The sequence below is a fragment of the Gnatocerus cornutus genome, chromosome 1 (assembly GCF_029298725.1).
Source record: "Gnatocerus cornutus isolate USDA-ARS CGAHR chromosome 1, icGnaCorn1.1, whole genome shotgun sequence".
Classification (NCBI taxonomy): Eukaryota; Metazoa; Arthropoda; class Insecta; order Coleoptera; family Tenebrionidae; genus Gnatocerus; species Gnatocerus cornutus.
This window is the reverse complement of record NC_142233.1, coordinates 31,528,119-31,544,496: the sequence shown is the minus strand read 5'-3', so window position 1 is coordinate 31,544,496 and position 16,378 is coordinate 31,528,119. Positions and strand designations below refer to the sequence as shown.

Here is a 16,378-nt window from a genome sequence, read left to right as displayed (position 1 = left end):
TTTCAAAAATGAAATTGAACGCGTTTATTTTGATACAAATGATAACAGTATTTCTACAAGAAAAAAGCCAAAAAAAATTTTTTGTTACACTTATAGTAAAACGAAACCATCTCTAGGTGATTTTTGCTTTTGGAAATTGTTTAGTTTCTTTTTATAAGCAGGGGGGCCTTTTGATCTGTCTCTCTGCTTCTTCAAGCCGTCATTCTTCGCGGCTACTTCTTGAGCATGTTGTGACTGAGTTGATCTGTCTTCCTCATTAACTCTAAGATAATAAATCAAAATCTGTTCTCCTCCACTGACGAACCCCGCAACTGTATCCACCCCAATCGAAATACAATTCTCTTCCTTAAACAAATCTGAATTGTCCACATCAACAGCCTGGCAGTAGTCACTCATCAGAATCTTCTTCTTGGCTCTTCCTGGTTTGAAGATTTCAATTTCATAACTGTAGTTCTCCGCCTCTTTGACATTTCCAATATATTGCACGGCCCAAAACAGCTTATTATTGGTGATTTTACATTTAAACCAGAAGAGTTTGTTGTGGGCGTCCACCATATTAACGTAGTAAGACTCTGCCTTCATTTTAGTATGACAGACATTGCTTTTATGGTACGCCTTACTGGACATTTTCTTGGAAGCCCAATGAGCTGCTAGATCCTCAACTCTGCCAACCCAATTACACTTATCCATAGCGCACCTGAAGCCCCTCAGAGGACACCGGAGCTCGTGCTGCTCTCGCTCCGAATACGACAATTTCGCGTTACAACCAGCGAACTTGTTCACGCAAGGATAACGCATTTTCACCGCGAGACCTTCAAGGGAGATATTGCGAGACTCGGTGAATTTTCCTTGACACAGAGCGCATTTTGGGAGTTTCCGACGACAGGTTTCGCAGATGCTGTGACCAGTGGCGCATTGACGGATCGGGGGCGACATGTAGTTGGTGCAAATGGGGCACTCGAGCTCGATGAGGAGCTCGTCGTAGAGGTGCTCTTCCATGGCCTGTAAAAAGAAACAATTCAGTCGTCTAGTACTACTTTCACCTCAGTACGGTCCTGGCGATGCATTAATAACAAGATTACGTAGTGTCCTCGGGAGTGAGACATATGGAATGATAAACATGACCACAAAAAGGAAATGATGAAATTTTGGTTGCAAGTTGTGATAAAATATCAATCTCAAATGTGGAAGTTACCTCACGTTCTCGTTCTTTATTTTACAGTAAAAACAACACTAATTTCACGTTAATCGCAGAAACGCATTAAGACGTTTAAGGTAAATTACTTTAACTCGTCTGAACTCTGTTTTTTACTTTTCTTATCAGTAGCTGGTATCACTTACTTTGTATTGATAACGACGTCAAAAAATTTGTTTTACTATGGTAATGTTGCGTTTTCGCCCCCTGAAAGTGACAGTTGACATTTTCGACAGCGGTTCGGCTAGAGACGGCACACACTGTTGCCAAATCGTTTGAATTTTAGATTTTAAGGATATAACTGTATAATGGTTTGCCTAAAAATTATTTCTTTAGCAAGAACGGAGTGTGACTTCATGCCTAATAATTAAATGATATTTTCTACGAAACCTTTGTTATTCCCCCTGGTCTTATAATAATTAAAAGTTGCAGATGCTGAAAAGATTATGTGAATATGTGCATTTAGGATTTAGGAGAAACGCACCTGACGCATAATATTCATTTCACTGAAACCATCAGGTACTTTTGCTTTTTGTGGTACCGAAATGTTTTACGCTTGAGTTCTTATGATTGCAAAAAATGTGAAATTTTCACTTCCAAAATCTATTTCCATCTCCATCAACCGTTTCTACAACTTTGTTTATTTCGGCTAAAATAAGCAATAACAGCCTTCCAATTAGGCAACCCATTATAACCGCGATCCTCGTCCAAACAATTTGGCAACCATGGGAATGGTTCGGACTAAATCGCTGTTGCTCTACGCATGCGCATTTCTCCGGGGGCGAAAACGCAACATTACCTTTACTATCAGTAAATCAACATCCAGTTCAAGGAATATGGTCTACAGATTCTATTAGTACTAAAGCACCACATACAAGATAGCACTAGCAACAAACGGCCTACAACGCAGTACCAGCAGTTTCACTAGTAGCTGTCAAAAATGACAGCAATGTAACGTTGTGTACCACTGTCTTTGTCTAGCACGATGGACACGTAAAGGTAAAGTGAGATGAAGATACCGTCGCGGAAAAAATCAAATTAAAAACAAAGCAGAGGTGGATTTAGTACGACAAGGGGGCACCAAAAAAAAATCCAGTTCGCAGGCGGTGGCCTTAAACTGCTACGCCTTCCCGGTTTTTCAGAATTATCGTAGATTATTTCCATTTTTGTACAACACAGGCCAAACAGAACGACAAAAAAATATTTTTTATGTATTTTTCACTTTTCCTAAACTTCTTCCTTCATGAGAACATTAGATATTCGCGCAAATGAAAAAAACAGCATAAAAAGAGGTATTGATACGGCATTGACAGTAACAAACAACATAAATTTTGCTCGCTGTTGATAAGAATTCTAAAACATGCGCTTTTTTAAAGCTCATCGACAATTAATTAAAACGATAATAATATTTTTAATTATTGTTATTTTTGGAGCTGGTGATACAAGAGCTTGTAATTATTTCCACCTTGAACCGCAACGATTAAAGCATATGTGGTAAGTTATTTGCAACTGATTAGTTCTTTGTTATAAACAGCTGTGGTCCAATCACTGCATATTTATGTATATTTTATATCAAACCTTAGTGAGGTCCAAAGGTTGATCCTGGCCCGAAATTTGGGACTGTACCCAAAAACTGTGTCAAGGAATGTACTTGATAGGGATATTTTTAAACACCAAAAGTTGCCGACATGCATGGCAGCATTTTGACAGGAACGTCAAAATTTGTAAACATTGATGAGACATTTGCATTTCGCGTTGGAATAACATTAAAAACTGTTGAATTCTTTCGAAAATATGAAGTTATTGCATTAAAAATTGGGATGGTTTTTAAATAAGTGGTTTCTTTGTTTGTTATTAACAGTGAAGTAATAGAATCTCGCCGACTAGCAGTTTACTATTGTGTTTTTGAAACACGAATGTTTAATCACCTAATTAAAGGATTAAAGAGGACAAGAGAAGTGATGCAAGTGAAACTAGAATGAAATCTTAACCGAAATTTTGGCCTACGCGTCCACAAAGACGTAGTAAATTCAAAATTTGATAAATTAGCTCTAACCTTAACCACTCTAGTTGGAAACTGTCTGATTTTACTTCATGAATGTTTGCAACTGTACTGCATTTGCGTAAATTCAGCACACATTATTAACTTTATGACCAAATGCCCTACTTATGTCAAACTCTAAAGGAATCTTCAAACTCTAGCATTGTTAAATTTTTTGCAATGAATTGTTGTCAAAGGCAAACACCACTTTTCTTGTAGTTTATAAATAATAAGCATAAAGCATAGATGTCAATTTTATCTCTAAACCGAGCTACAAATCAGTTTTTGCTTCAAAAGTTTCTTCACACACGCTACTCTTACTGCATTGGTGTGCAAAATGGTATAATGAAATCTTGAAATCATTAATCTGATATAATCTTGCCCCAAAAAGCCTATGGATGAGTTTAGGGCGTACCTCTTCGTATTAGATGTAACGGATGTAACCTATTATTGCGAAGTCTTCAATGGCAACTTACGCACCGGTCCACTGTAAGAAAGGACCGGTATCTCTTTTTTAGTGTTTTGCCAGCTACTTTTAATTTACAGTGCAGTTTTTACGAGCCAGCGAAGTTCATAAATTTAAGTTTGTAGGTTAGTGTAAACAAATCCATTTTGACATATTGACGTTTGACACGATATCCCCCTCTTCTTCAAAACACCCCAATTAGTACCAACTTTAATGAATTTTACTAACACAATACAATACACTGGTCATTCATGTATACTAGTTAACACTAAAATGGGGGCCACACTATCAATTGGTATGACATATAGTTTATAATAGAGGCCAGCAAAAATTAATTACACAACTCATCTATGATAAAATATTACTCATTTCCGCAAATAAATTGGTGATTACTGGTTCAAGACTGAAGGTTGAATAATTATAAAAGACTCCGACAAAATTTTAAAAAATACAGAAAGTTCACGCTCTACAATTCCGGTTTCCTTCCGCCACCTCTTTCTTGGCGGTCAAAACGATTAAAAATTATACTAATTTACTTATTAAATTTTTTTCTCACATCTCGAGATTAATTTATAATTTTCTGGTGCGGGGGTCCACTGTGATTACAAAAATCCATTGGGCAAAATTTTATCACGTCTGGATTTTTCACAGGATTTTTTAGTTTATGCGTAGGTAAGCATTCATTTGTGTCTAAAATGATTCGCAAGATCAGATATTTTTTAAATTTAAAATTTGAATTTTTGGCTAAAATCTGTAAAAACTTCAAATTTCATTATAAGCACCTTTTCTTAATAACTTTAATCCATATCTCTGCCGCGAAGCAAAATATAGAAAAATTCCTCTATAAAAAAATGCAGTAGACTATCGGGTCGATTTCAAGTCACTGCGTTAACGCAAATTTGCAACCGTTGCCAAGGTATGAGCAATGTGATTGGCGTTGCTATGTTGCAAATGGGATTTGCAGTAACGCAAGTCACACTTGAAATCGACCCCTGAGTTTACAACTTACAGTAAGCGTAATATAAGTATAAGTAAAAAAACCAGACGTGATAATTTTTTTCTGTTTTCAGTTTTGAATTCTTCTTGAAAAACTCTTCTAGATTCAACCCTTTTTATCGTAGGATATAAAACCTTGTAAACTCATGTTATTAGTCTAGTAAGCCTTGCTAATTTTTATATGTTGGTAGCACGGCCTGCTGTATATTTACGACCTGTGCATTCGTGCAGTTCGACTGCTTCTCCGCATATGCTTTGGAAAGCGCCGCTGCTCGGGCACTTTTGGGAATATTTTACCATATTGGGTTTATTACCAACATTGTTTTGGACATTTTAAGTTTAAATTTTTAAATTATTACACGTTGTTTGTTGCTTTTTCAAGTTTTAGTTGTTTGCTCTGTTTGCGATTGTTACTTTGTTCTACGTTTGTGTTTTTTGTAGCTTTCAAAAGTCAAAAATCTTACTAACCCCAAAATTCAATTTGTCAACAATGTCAAAAGCGCCTAAGGTCACTAGATCAAATTGTCTGTTTTATAAAGTACCGCTGTTAGTGACAAAATGAAAGACAACGATATCTTCTGTCTATCTCTACATGCGCACTAAATTTAAATGTTGTTTGTGTGGACACATTGCTTTATGAACTGTCAATTCTTGTCAAATATCGTTTGTAATAAAATGGTTTGAATGTGCGATTTCTCAACACGAATCGTTATGGTGTATTCGTTTCCTCCGCCGTAAGTAAATACTATTTGATGTTTTATGTACGACGACTTTCCACAAATTTCAGAAAACTCCAAATAGAAGGTAGATGGAAGCCCTATCGAAGCCGACAATCATTGTGACATTGGTTAAGCAGTACGTAATGGGAGAATACTAAAATTGGTTTTTGTATATGAACCCTTGAGTACTTCTTATAAGATTATGGAATTTTGTACCTGTTAGTTTACGAATTCCGTGAACTAAATTTAAATAATGTTCCCCCAATTTGTCTTCAATCGCTTTTGTGTTTCAATAGCCCCAATACCAACATGAACTTGTTGCATTCAGGCGAATAACTCGTTCATCTTATTGTTATTATGAGTTGAAAATCAAATCTATGGGCAAGAAAATGGAAGAAGCAAGACCACTCACATGTGGTACATCACAAAACCTGCGTTATGGACAGAAATATTATTTCAAATGCCTAAAACAGCAATGATATTGTAAAGTGTAAGTATATCGGCCTCAACGGTAAACGTTCTCAAAATGTGTTGTAGGACCAACTGACTGCTATCCTTAATGTAACAGCGGGGCCTCATAAACTAGCAGGTGGACAAGACACAGTCATTGCACTCATCACTTGAACAGTGCAGATACACAGTCACATGAGGAAGACACACCATCGCTTTCAACATCAGCGGCAGAAGATGGTTGGTTTGAAGGCGCTGCTACTTCCTCATAATGAATGTGAAAACTGAAAATGTAATGGGACATGAAATATACATAAGATATGCAAAACTGGTTCTATAGTTTAATGTGGCCTACGAAGGTCCTTAAACGCATTCAAATGGTCTCCTGTAGTGTTAAAAATAGATGTAATTTTGTATTTCAGGGTGATTTAAGTAAATAATTTTAACATAACCTTAATATTTGTTCTTGATATTCATTCATTTTGTTGCAGTTGTTTTGCATAAACTCATTCAAGATCTTAAACATGTCTACTTCTTCAAACTTGTAAATTCTTTCTTCTTAGTAGCCCCTTTAAAATATCTCATGTACTTCATTTTCTGCTCATGTACTTGCTACTTCCATTTGTGCAATGCTTTCTCTCAGTTACTTTAACATCTCATCATTGTTACTACATCGTCGGGAGAAGCTACAATATAATAAGTGCTAATAGCATATTCTAATTAGGGCGTTACTGCATACAGGTCGAATCGTTGGAGATTAGAAAAGACAGTGCTTGAAGTCCGAGACCGTTTCTGAGTGTTGCACCTCCTTAACGTGCTAAAATGGAATCGGTTCTAATGTCGGTTCGCTCACCTCTTACGTATTCACATAGTCTGTTATAATGTTGGAACCAATTTTCTTTTTGTACCCACGGTTTATTTAAGTGTATTTTAAACAAATAAATTTAAGATAACCTTAAATTTTGTCAATGACAAATTTTACGTCAACAATTTTATGACAATTCCCTAGAATCTTGCGTCTCGTTCTAACCCATTGATTTATGGACTATGTCTGTCTCTCTTGAATTGCGCACTGAAAACTAACAGCGGTACCTTATAAAACAGACACTTTGATCTAGTGACCTTAAAAGCGCCTAAGGTCACTAGATCAAATTGTCTGTTTTATAAGGTACCGCTGTTAGTTTTCAGTGCGCAATGCAAGAGAGACAGACATAGTCCATAAATCAATGGGTTAGAACGAGACGCAAGATTCTAGGGAATTGTCATAAAATTGTTGACGCAAAATTTGTCATTGACAAAATGTAAGGTTATCTTAAATTTATTTCTTTAAAATACACTTAAATAAACCGTGGGTACAAAAAGAAAATTGGTTCCAACATTATAACAGACTATGTGAATACGTAAGAGGTGAGCGAACCGACATTAGAACCGATTCCATTTTAGCACGTTAAGGAGGTGCAACACTCAGAAACGGTCTCGGACTTCAAGCACTGTCTTTTCTAATCTCCAACAATTCGACTTGTATGCAGTAACGCCCTAATTAGAATATGCTATTAGTACTTACTATATTGTAGCTTCTCCCGACGATGTAGTAGCAATGATGAGATGTTAAAGTAACTGAGAGAAAGCATTGCACAAATGGAAGTAGCAAATACATGAGCAGAAAATGAAGTACATGAGATATTTTAAAGGGGCTATTAAGAAGAAAGAATTTACAAGTTTGAAGAAGTAGACATGTTTAAGATCTTGAATGAGTTTATGCAAAACAACTGCAACAAAATGAATATCAAGAACAAATATTAAGGTTATGTTAAAATTATTTACTTAAATCACCCTGAAATACAAAATTACATCTATTTTTAACACTACAGGAGACCATTAAACTATAGAACCAGTTTTGCATATCTTATGTATATTTCATGTCCCATTGCATTTTCCCATTCATTATGAGGAAGTAGCAGCGGCTTCAAACCAACCATCTTCTGCCGCTGATGTTGAAAGCGATGGTGTGTCTTCCTCATGAGACTGTGTATCTGCACTGTTCAAGTGATGTGTCTTGTCCACCTGCTAGTTTATGAGGCCCCGCTGTTACATTAAGGATAGCAGTCAGTTGGTCCTACAACACATTTTGAGAACGTTTACCGTTGATGCCGATATACTTACACTTTACAATATCATTGCTTGTGTTTTAGGCATTTGAAATAATATTTCTGTCCATAACGCAGGTTTTGTGATGTACCACATGTGAGTGGTCTTCCTTCATTTTCTTGCCCATAGATTTGATTTTCAACTCATATTAACAATACGATGAACGAGTTATTCGCCTGAATGCAAGAAGTTCATGTTGGTATTGGGGCTATTGAAACACAAAAGCGATTCAAGACAAATTGGGGGAACATTATTAGTTCACGGAATTCGTAAACTAACAGGTACACAATTCCATAACCTTATAAGAAGTACTCAAGGGTTCATATACAAAAACCAACTTTAGTATTCCCCCAATACGTACTGCTTAACCAATGTCACAATGATTGTCGGCTTCGATTGGGCTTCCATCTACCTTCTATTTGGAGTTTTCTGAAATTAGTGGAAAGTCGTCGTACATAAAACGTCAAATAGTATTTACTTACGGCGGAGGAAACGAATACACCATAACGATTCGTGTTGAGAAATCGCACATTCAAACCATTTTATTACAAACGATATTTGACAAGAATTGACAGTTCATAAAGCAATGTGTCCACACAAACAACACAAAATTAGGTGCGCATGTAGAGATAGACAGAAGATATCGTTGTCTTTCTTTTTTGTCACTAACAGCGGTACCTTATAAAACAGAAACTTTGATCTAGTGACCTTAAAAGCGCCCGAGCAGCAGCGCCCTCCTCGGCAAAAAAATGCGTTTTCTCGGAAACATTCTTGATACGGGGAAATGAGATTTTGCACAGGCCGTAGATATACAGCAGGTCGTGGTTGGTAGCTATCAATCTACGAAACTGTCAACACTGTACGCGTCACAATGACATCTTTCAATTTAACCTTAAACTGTCAAAGAGACAAGCAGAGCTACCAACTATTTTCAAATTCAACAGCCCCCTTCTCCGCAAGACGCCTGTATACAGTTGACCACCAATACACATACCTTTGCTCATGATAACAGCGTTTGCGCACATTATGTAAGACAGAAACAAAGGCTATGTTTTTATTTACATCTGCGACGCGGTAAATCATGCAGTATAAATAAATCCTTTCACTGTATCTCACTTTATAGCACCGCCTCTCCACAATCCAGATTAAACAATGATAAGAAGTAAAATATTCCACCGATTATAATCACCTCACCGATGTAAGTAACACTGCTTTAATCGATTGTATTTAAAAAAAAAGATCTGCGCGCATCTCTTCAAAAATGCACTGTAATGTCCTTGAATTTCCAACTTGGTATAAGGAAACCACAGTTAATGCGTTATTTCTAGGTCACGGCTCGTTCTTCGCGCATGTGATCACCAAATCCCGCGAGATGTAAAAGGCAGTAATGCACTTAATCCTCTCATCTGTGATAGATAACAAGCTTTAATTGTAGTTCCCCCTTAGTTTTAAATAACAAAAAATCTCGAGCACTCGTTACGATTAAAATACAGACATGCCACAATGCGTCATTGGTAACGTGAAAATCCACGTTGAAGTCCCCCTTCTTCTCATCTTCTTCGCTTTTATTTTTTCTGGTAAGTCCCCGAAAACCACCTCCAAATCTTTACTTTTTTATTTCAGCCTCTGTGGGCACCAACCTGATCATCTTCAGGACTTGCTACGTTACTCTTGGTCACAATAAATCCGAATGTGCCTTATTGGGGGGCAACGATGTGGACAACTCCACTGCAAAGTTAGAGAAGGAGGTGGAACCATACGCAGCAGTGATCAACATGGTCCGATCTGTGATAGAGACGTTGTTTACGACTTTGATTTGCCTGTTTGTGGGGCCATGGACTGATAAGTTCGGGCGAAAACCCATTTTGGTTATCCCAGTGATCGGCTTTTTCATCTCCTACTTGCTTGTGGGTGTCTTCGCCGCCCTTGAGGACCTCTCTCCTTGGTACTCCCTTCTATCCTCCATCCCTATCTGTCTCACCGGTGGTGCCTCTTCGTACCTCACAGTTCTTCTCTGCTACATCACTGACGTCACTGATGAGAACAACAGAGGGATGAAAATGGGAATCTTTGAAGGCATCCTCGCTGTGGGGATCTTCCTTGGTAACATCACGAGCTCCTACGCTTTCGCTGCTACCAACTATTGGACTATCATGCTCATCGCCGCTGGTTGTTGCCTTCTCAACCTCTTCTTTACTGTGGTGTTCATCCCGGAGTCGCTTCCAAACCCGGAAACAGAAGTAAAAGCGTCTTTGTACTCCACCACACACTAAGTTTATTTTTCAGGGACGCTTAAGAGGGGTTTTCAAACTCTCCAACATCAAAGAGATGATTAAAACAACATTCAAAAAACGCCCCGATTCCGACCGCTGCGTTGTCTTGTCCTGCGTCCTCATGATGACCATTTACATCTTGGTGATCAACGGGGAAAGCGCCCTTACCTTCCTCTTCGTCCGGGAGAAGTTCAACTGGTCGCTAAAACAATACACACTTTTCAGTGCCGCCCACAACGTCGTCTACATTTTAGGGACAATCATCGGGATCTACTTCTTACACAAACTGTTAAAAATACAAGAAACCATCATGTTGGTCATCGGCTTCACCTCAATGTGCGTGGGTATGGTGATAATGGGACTGGCAAAGTACGACTGGGAGGTCTACGCTGGTAAGTTTTCCCTAACTGAGGCTTGGTATTAACACATTTGTAGGTGCCTTCTCGAAAGCTCTTGGTGGAGTGTTAAGTCCAATGGGGAGGTCTTTGGTGTCGAAGATCGTACCAAACGAAGAAGTGGGGAAGATCTTCTCTCTTATCGTAATCAGCGAGTCGTTGTTTGGCATGGCTGGGTCCCCTTTGTTTACCACAATTTACAACGAAACTATTTCAACGGACGCAGCTCTGTTTAATTTTGTGGCCGCTGGGTTCTACCTGGTGGAGATTCTGATAGCAATGTAAGAAGTTGATGATGATGGACGATTATTACAAGTTTGTTTCTAGATGGGTTCTGTTCGTACGGAACTCCAGGAGAAACGGCGTTTATGAAGAGCTCGTGGGCGACGAAGGAACCAGAAGCGACGTCGTTGCATGAAGAGAATATTGTTATGTTAAGTTAATAATAAGTTTATTTTAATAAATCAATTTTTTTATAAGTCTGTGCTTTCCAGGAAATGATCTTGATAAGACTCGCAACACTGTCAATAATCGATGCAAATGATCACTTCTTTGCGATCACAAATTACCCCATCCAATCACCAAATTACGTCTTATCAGATGATTAAATCACAACCCTTCCAATCATCGGCGCTCAGTCAAAATGTTCAACCCCACAAAAATCCACGTCTCGTCATCCCCAGAAACCCTCCGCCTCATCTACTGGTCTTTGCGTCCCATCTTCTTCGTCTGCAAATCCATCGGTCTCAACTCCATCCGCATTTCGCCAACTGGTCACTTCATCTCCGAGAAATGCTACGATTACTACTACTTCTTCTTCTATCTGGGTCTTTACGCAGCTTTAACTACCTACACTTTGGTGAGCGTCGTCTTCAACTCTATGGACTCCATCGTGGTCAACAAGTACATCTTCTTGGTGGAGTGTGCTGTCATGACCACTCTAATGCTCGTAGTCACCACCTTCACGTTCATTTTTCGGAGACTCCAAACGAAAGCTTTAGAGTTGTTGGCTCACGTGGACGTTGCCTTCATGAAGCACGGCTTCGTGTTCCAATACAACGCCTTCCTGAAGACAAACTACGTGATGCTGGTCATTGCCTTGGTGTCTCTCTTAGTCAGATCGGGGTTCATCCTGTTGACTCTTCGGGCAGATTCGATTCAATACATCACTCTCTTCTTGTCCGCGACTGTTAAGGCGTTTTCTAAGTACCAATTCGTGTCGTTGGTCTTACAACTCCAGACGAGGTTCACGAAGATCAACACCGTCATCAAGTCGTACTACCAAGAAGCGACCACGCTGAAGTTAGTGTTAAATCCATCGCTGAAGACTCTTCCTGAGAAGTTGTACGCTTTGTGCCGCCTACACTACAAGCTTGGAAGCGTCACCGAGAAAATCAACACCGCGTTTGCTGTCCAGCTGTTGGTGTCAATAGCCGTGTCCCTCTTCGACATTCTTTTCCAATCGTACTACTTATACTATGTTGCTACCGGAAAAGCAGACTCCGTCAGCGTGGTTGTGATCCTCAGCCCCATTGTGTGGCTCGTGGACGAAACCATCGAGATCTACTGGTTGGTGTACTCTTGTGCAAGCACTTGCGATCAAGCGAATGAGACCCCGACCAACTTACATGAGTTGAGGAACAACTGCTTTGACATGGGTCTTGAGAACCAGGTAGACTTGGTTGAGTTTAATGGTAAACTAACGGTGGGTTACAGGTACAAACTTACTCTCTTCAGATGTTGCACCAGAAGATGCAATTTTCCGTGCTTGGATTTTTTGAAATAGACTACACGCTGATTTATTCGGTGAAGTATTGTTGGTTGCATAGGTAAAGTTTGAATGTTCAATTTTTAGATTGTTGGGGCTGTTACAACATATTTGGTCATTTTTATACAGTTTGACCAATCGTCCCATGTTGAGGCGCTTGATGGTTTGCAGAATTCAACCAAATTGATGGAATCAAGTTGTTCGTAGAGCAAAAATTGATCAATTGAATATTTTTTTCAGTTGGCTGTTACTCTGAACGTGTGTCTTGATATCCGTCATTTCCTACAATCTACCAATTATTTGATCGTTTTACGTCGAGTACAGACACACGTGCAAGGTACGAGCCCACTAGATAACTAATCAAATTAATCGCTGTGTACCTTTTGAAGTACCACACCAATTATACAACTTGCTGCAAGTTTAGGCTTGTTTTGGACAGTTTTTACAATAATATAACGTGTTGCATAACTCATAAGCATGATTCAATAATATGAAATTGTGATAATTAAAGTTTCTGCAATGTAATCCTTCGAAGATTACGCAATTTGTGTTAGTTATGAGTAAATAAAGTAATTCAATTCTCGTGTGACATTTTCATTCCGCTAAGGTTAATGTTTTATCCAAATAAAAATTGCCGTATCATTGACTTTTATCTTCCATTTACTATGCAAACTACGCTTCCGATATCTCCCCAATCGCCCCAGTTCCCCTTGAAAAACTACATTCATATCAGTATCATTTATTTTCATATTTTTTTACAAAAACACTCTTACAACAAAGGGGCTCGTCCGCCCAACAATATCGTTTAACAATACAATAAATTGTCAATTAACGCTAAATCCCATGCGAGTTACCGCTCCAACTTGTACCAACCGCGTTGGTTGTACGTAAATTTTCGTATTTAGTACCAATGACCAATTAATCAGATCATTTCGTTTTCAATAAGTCCTTCATCTTGGTAACTCGACAATGGGTCTAGGAAATTCTTGTAAAGTGCACTCGTAGAAGTCTGCGAGTTCCTGCTCCGAGGGAGATAGGAGAGGATCCTGCTGCCCTTCTACATTCTTCACTATAACCGCACAAGGGCACTCAGTTTTCTCCAAGCCACAATACTGGGCCAGCTTTTCGCTGCTGTCGACCTGTAACAAGAAAACAAAGGTCAGTCGTGGTAACGAGGTCATCGATTTCATTTCTGTAATTCCAGGAAAAATCGATAAAAAAAAATAGAAATGGTAATTACCTGGATCACTGGAATGTAGTTTTCGTAACAAAATGCTTGCAAAAGAACTGTTTGCATGTGAGTGGCGGCATCGCCGGGTCTGGTCAAAGGAAGGACGCACAAGAGAACATCTTCCGGTGCTTTTTCCAAACTGGCAATAGCTGGAAGAAGCCCACAAATGAGGCGGCGTTGTGTCTTCGCCTCGGATACCACGCCTTGGAGAGCATTTCCAAGCTTGCTCCTATAATAAGAAGAACCGTGAACACTCTGCCTCCTTGATCTCGTTTTGACCACTCTTACCTGTTGATCGACTTGCATTTCTCGTTGCTCTTCAGTTTGAGGATACACATGTTTTTGCCTTGGTTAAAGTTGAAAGCCAGTCTCAATGGTAATCCAAAAAGGGCACAACACAATATTGTGTAATATCACTTCACAGTCACTGAACTCTCGCTCCTGCTGCGTTACGCTGTCACGTCGGTTTTCTGCTGCTGAATGACGTAAGTTATGTTGCGCCTGCTTATATACAACAGGAATGTGAGTGGGGACGAAATAAACCGAGAAGAGTGGTTCGAGGAATGCCCCGATCATTACTCACTTGAAAACTACGCGTTTTTGATAATGAAAGTTGAATGGGTATTCCACGGGTTTTTAGATGTCCTGCTCTTGTTCCGGCAAGTTTCGCTCGCAGGAAATTCAACTGAAGAGTGTGAAATTGAACTGGAAGGACGAGCTGCAAGGTTTCAGGAATTAGCGCTCGAGTTTGGACAGCAGGACCGGATCTGAGAATCGGAATTTTGAATAGCCAAAATGATCCATTGTGAGAAATCAATATTGAAATTCCAAGAAAACTTCTACGAAAACAAAGAGTGGAACTAAGTTGGGAAAATATAAGACGCCAAAAAGTCTTGTTTACGTGGGGCTTCAAATTATCCGACATGTCAGAGCACGCGCTTGCAGGAAATCCGTTGTAGCAGGAATCGTGCAAGCTCAAACCTGATCGATTTTTTGTCTCCACTGCATTATTAACGACAAATTCACGTGAAGAGGCTCGAATAACGAGCGAGAACTTTTTATGTAATTCCGTTTGTTGGAATCGCATTCCACAGAAGTTGTTTACACTTATCGATCCCAACATATTAATCTCGCCTGTTATCAAGAAATGTTTCCCTCGAAACCGAGCTGGTTTTAATAGTTGAAAAAAACAGATAAACAAAGTTCCGACGAATTGTTTGCGAGGTGTCGCGTTACTTCTGACGTCTTTTTAATTCAATTTGGACGGGAAATCGGGGAAATGATCGCTTTTCCCGTGCTGTACTTTACTCAGGTACTCGGATTTGTTTACAGTGAATTTTTATACCTCAAGGATGTTTGGTGAACTTGGGAATTTGCGACTACCTCAACAAACGCGCTGTTATTGTCTGGGAAATTTTCGAGAATGGGAAATACCGGGAAATTTCATTCAGCGTTCAGATGAAACCGAATCAATAAATCTCTTCATGCAAATTCCGTTTTGTTGAAAAATCACGCGGGTTTTGTTATCGGTTTATGTGACAGTTTCCGGTAGCTGATAATCCGTGGTTAGTTTTGTCGGGCAAATCAAAACAAATCATTCCGAAATGGAAAAATCATTATTTGCAATGAGTCAAAAACTTGTCGTTGAAGATAAAAGGATAAAGCACATATTAGTAATCAGAAGGCCGCGTCCTAATAATCTCATTTCCGATCTTGTCTGGTTCTTGAAATCAGATCTGAATATTTGATAATACTTATTGGAATTTCGTGCTTACCCAAAAAATGTGATTAAGTGGAAATGAGCGGAATTTTCACGTTATGCAGTGTCCTTCCAAATTTGGGCATCAAACTTTGATTGCTGTTTTCCATGGAAAGCCCAATTTTTTCTTCTTAATCGAGCGAGTGCCAATGACCTGAAAGTAATTAATTATTAATAAAACGGCAATTAAGTGAAGACGTCAAAAACACCAAACGTTATCATTTGACCTAATTAATGAGATTTATTTTGATTTATTTTTTCCATTGTCTCTTGAAACGTGCTAAAACCACAATTAAGTACGAAAATTATCACCGACATGACGATTCGCATCATCACAAAAATTCCATCTTTTGGAATTGGGGCAATTAGCAGACAAATTAATTCCAGAAAATGTTCGAAAAGTGGAACACCTCCAAGGCGACAAAAATACGAAAATTTCAACATTTCGGAACCTAAAAATTTTGTAATAGTTCTACGAATTACCAATTACGTCAAACTGTGTTAGCAATGATACAACTCATTCAAAAGTATAACAATCAAATTGCTACCGAAACATCCCAAATTCTTTACAATTAGTCACTCATAAAACAATCCACCTTGCAATTTTTCGAGCCTACTTTTATTGTCGCGTAAAGCTGACACAGCAACTGACTCATCTTCGATAATTTTAAATCAATTGTTTACACTCTTATCAATCCAAATCCGTTGTCATTTTAATTCAAGTTGCGTAACGAAATCCTGCATCTTTCGCCCAAATTCCTTTTATGCAACTGCTGGGGAAACCCATTCACTCCAATCCGTGATGGCTGACCCAGATAATTCTTCCATTCACGCACGTTGTCTCCAGCAAACGCCATCAAATGATCATTGACGTAAAACTTTCATGTTGGCACATGTAATTATGTAATCATTCAACCATCACGTATTGTGATAAAAC

At 38.8% G+C, this 16,378-nt stretch overlaps 4 protein-coding genes and 1 long non-coding RNA gene across 11 annotated transcripts; 2 read left to right on the top strand and 3 right to left on the bottom strand.

Moving 5' to 3' along the window:
- Positions 1-9: 9 nt before the first annotated feature.
- LOC148181661 (putative E3 ubiquitin-protein ligase sinah) lies at positions 10-15,562 on the bottom strand. 5 transcript variants are annotated; one of them, XM_088050092.1, is made up of 3 exons: positions 2,004-2,056; positions 1,342-1,380; positions 10-1,002 (listed from the first exon to the last, which is right to left on the bottom strand). In XM_088050092.1, the coding sequence occupies exon 3, from the start codon at positions 997-999 to the stop codon at positions 91-93; it is 909 nt and encodes a 302-aa protein (XP_087906218.1). In that variant the 5' UTR covers positions 1,000-1,002; positions 1,342-1,380; positions 2,004-2,056; the 3' UTR covers positions 10-90. The 5 variants fall into 5 exon arrangements, with proteins under 5 accessions (XP_087906218.1, XP_087906220.1, XP_087906221.1 ...); XM_088050094.1 differs by lacking the exons at positions 1,342-1,380; positions 2,004-2,056 and adding an exon at positions 15,458-15,562; XM_088050095.1 differs by lacking the exons at positions 1,342-1,380; positions 2,004-2,056 and adding an exon at positions 9,132-9,222.
- Positions 5,897-6,970, bottom strand: LOC148181665 (uncharacterized). Of its 2 annotated transcripts, XR_015771717.1 has the most exons (4): positions 6,736-6,970; positions 6,607-6,684; positions 6,320-6,553; positions 5,897-6,151 (listed from the first exon to the last, which is right to left on the bottom strand). It is a non-coding gene; the product is annotated as an uncharacterized LOC148181665 (long non-coding RNA). The 2 variants fall into 2 exon arrangements; XR_015771716.1 differs by having other exon boundaries at positions 6,607-6,970.
- Positions 9,122-11,156, top strand: LOC148181664 (putative peptidoglycan muropeptide transporter SLC46). Of its 2 annotated transcripts, XM_088050086.1 has the most exons (7): positions 9,123-9,213; positions 9,344-9,399; positions 9,451-9,592; positions 9,639-10,255; positions 10,302-10,680; positions 10,724-10,964; positions 11,011-11,156. In XM_088050086.1, exons 3-7 carry the CDS (start codon positions 9,511-9,513, stop codon positions 11,099-11,101), a joined length of 1,410 nt encoding a protein of 469 aa, XP_087906212.1. In that variant the 5' UTR covers positions 9,123-9,213; positions 9,344-9,399; positions 9,451-9,510; the 3' UTR covers positions 11,102-11,156. The 2 variants fall into 2 exon arrangements, with proteins under 2 accessions (XP_087906213.1, XP_087906212.1); XM_088050087.1 differs by lacking the exons at positions 9,344-9,399; positions 9,451-9,592 and having other exon boundaries at positions 9,122-9,213.
- LOC148181663 (putative gustatory receptor 28b) lies at positions 11,182-13,033 on the top strand. Its single transcript, XM_088050088.1, has 3 exons — positions 11,182-12,355; positions 12,400-12,489; positions 12,539-13,033. The coding sequence occupies exons 1-3, from the start codon at positions 11,327-11,329 to the stop codon at positions 12,656-12,658; spliced, it is 1,239 nt and encodes a 412-aa protein (XP_087906214.1). The 5' UTR covers positions 11,182-11,326; the 3' UTR covers positions 12,659-13,033.
- Positions 13,175-14,056, bottom strand: Gadd45 (Growth arrest and DNA damage-inducible 45). Its single transcript, XM_088042093.1, has 3 exons — positions 13,971-14,056; positions 13,692-13,911; positions 13,175-13,590 (listed from the first exon to the last, which is right to left on the bottom strand). Exons 1-3 carry the CDS (start codon positions 14,018-14,020, stop codon positions 13,402-13,404), a joined length of 459 nt encoding a protein of 152 aa, XP_087898219.1. The 5' UTR covers positions 14,021-14,056; the 3' UTR covers positions 13,175-13,401.
- Positions 15,563-16,378: the final 816 nt, after the last annotated feature.

Coding starts and splice junctions, on each gene's coding strand:
- LOC148181663 (XM_088050088.1), top strand. CDS start 11,327: ATGTTCAACCCCACAAAAATCCACGTCTCGTCATCCCCAGAAACCCTC. Junction 12,356..12,399: donor ACATGGGTCTTGAGAACCAG/GTAGACTTGGTT, acceptor GGTGGGTTACAG/GTACAAACTTACTCTCTTCA. Junction 12,490..12,538: donor ACTACACGCTGATTTATTCG/GTGAAGTATTGT, acceptor TTCAATTTTTAG/ATTGTTGGGGCTGTTACAAC.
- Gadd45 (XM_088042093.1), bottom strand. CDS start 14,020: ATGTGTATCCTCAAACTGAAGAGCAACGAGAAATGCAAGTCGATCAAC. Junction 13,912..13,970: donor AAATGCAAGTCGATCAACAG/GTAAGAGTGGTC, acceptor TTCTTATTATAG/GAGCAAGCTTGGAAATGCTC. Junction 13,591..13,691: donor ACTACATTCCAGTGATCCAG/GTAATTACCATT, acceptor TTCTTGTTACAG/GTCGACAGCAGCGAAAAGCT.
- LOC148181661 (XM_088050094.1), bottom strand. CDS start 999: ATGGAAGAGCACCTCTACGACGAGCTCCTCATCGAGCTCGAGTGCCCC.
- LOC148181664 (XM_088050086.1), top strand. CDS start 9,511: ATGCCACAATGCGTCATTGGTAACGTGAAAATCCACGTTGAAGTCCCC. Junction 9,593..9,638: donor CTTCGCTTTTATTTTTTCTG/GTAAGTCCCCGA, acceptor TTTTTATTTCAG/CCTCTGTGGGCACCAACCTG. Junction 10,681..10,723: donor CGACTGGGAGGTCTACGCTG/GTAAGTTTTCCC, acceptor ACACATTTGTAG/GTGCCTTCTCGAAAGCTCTT.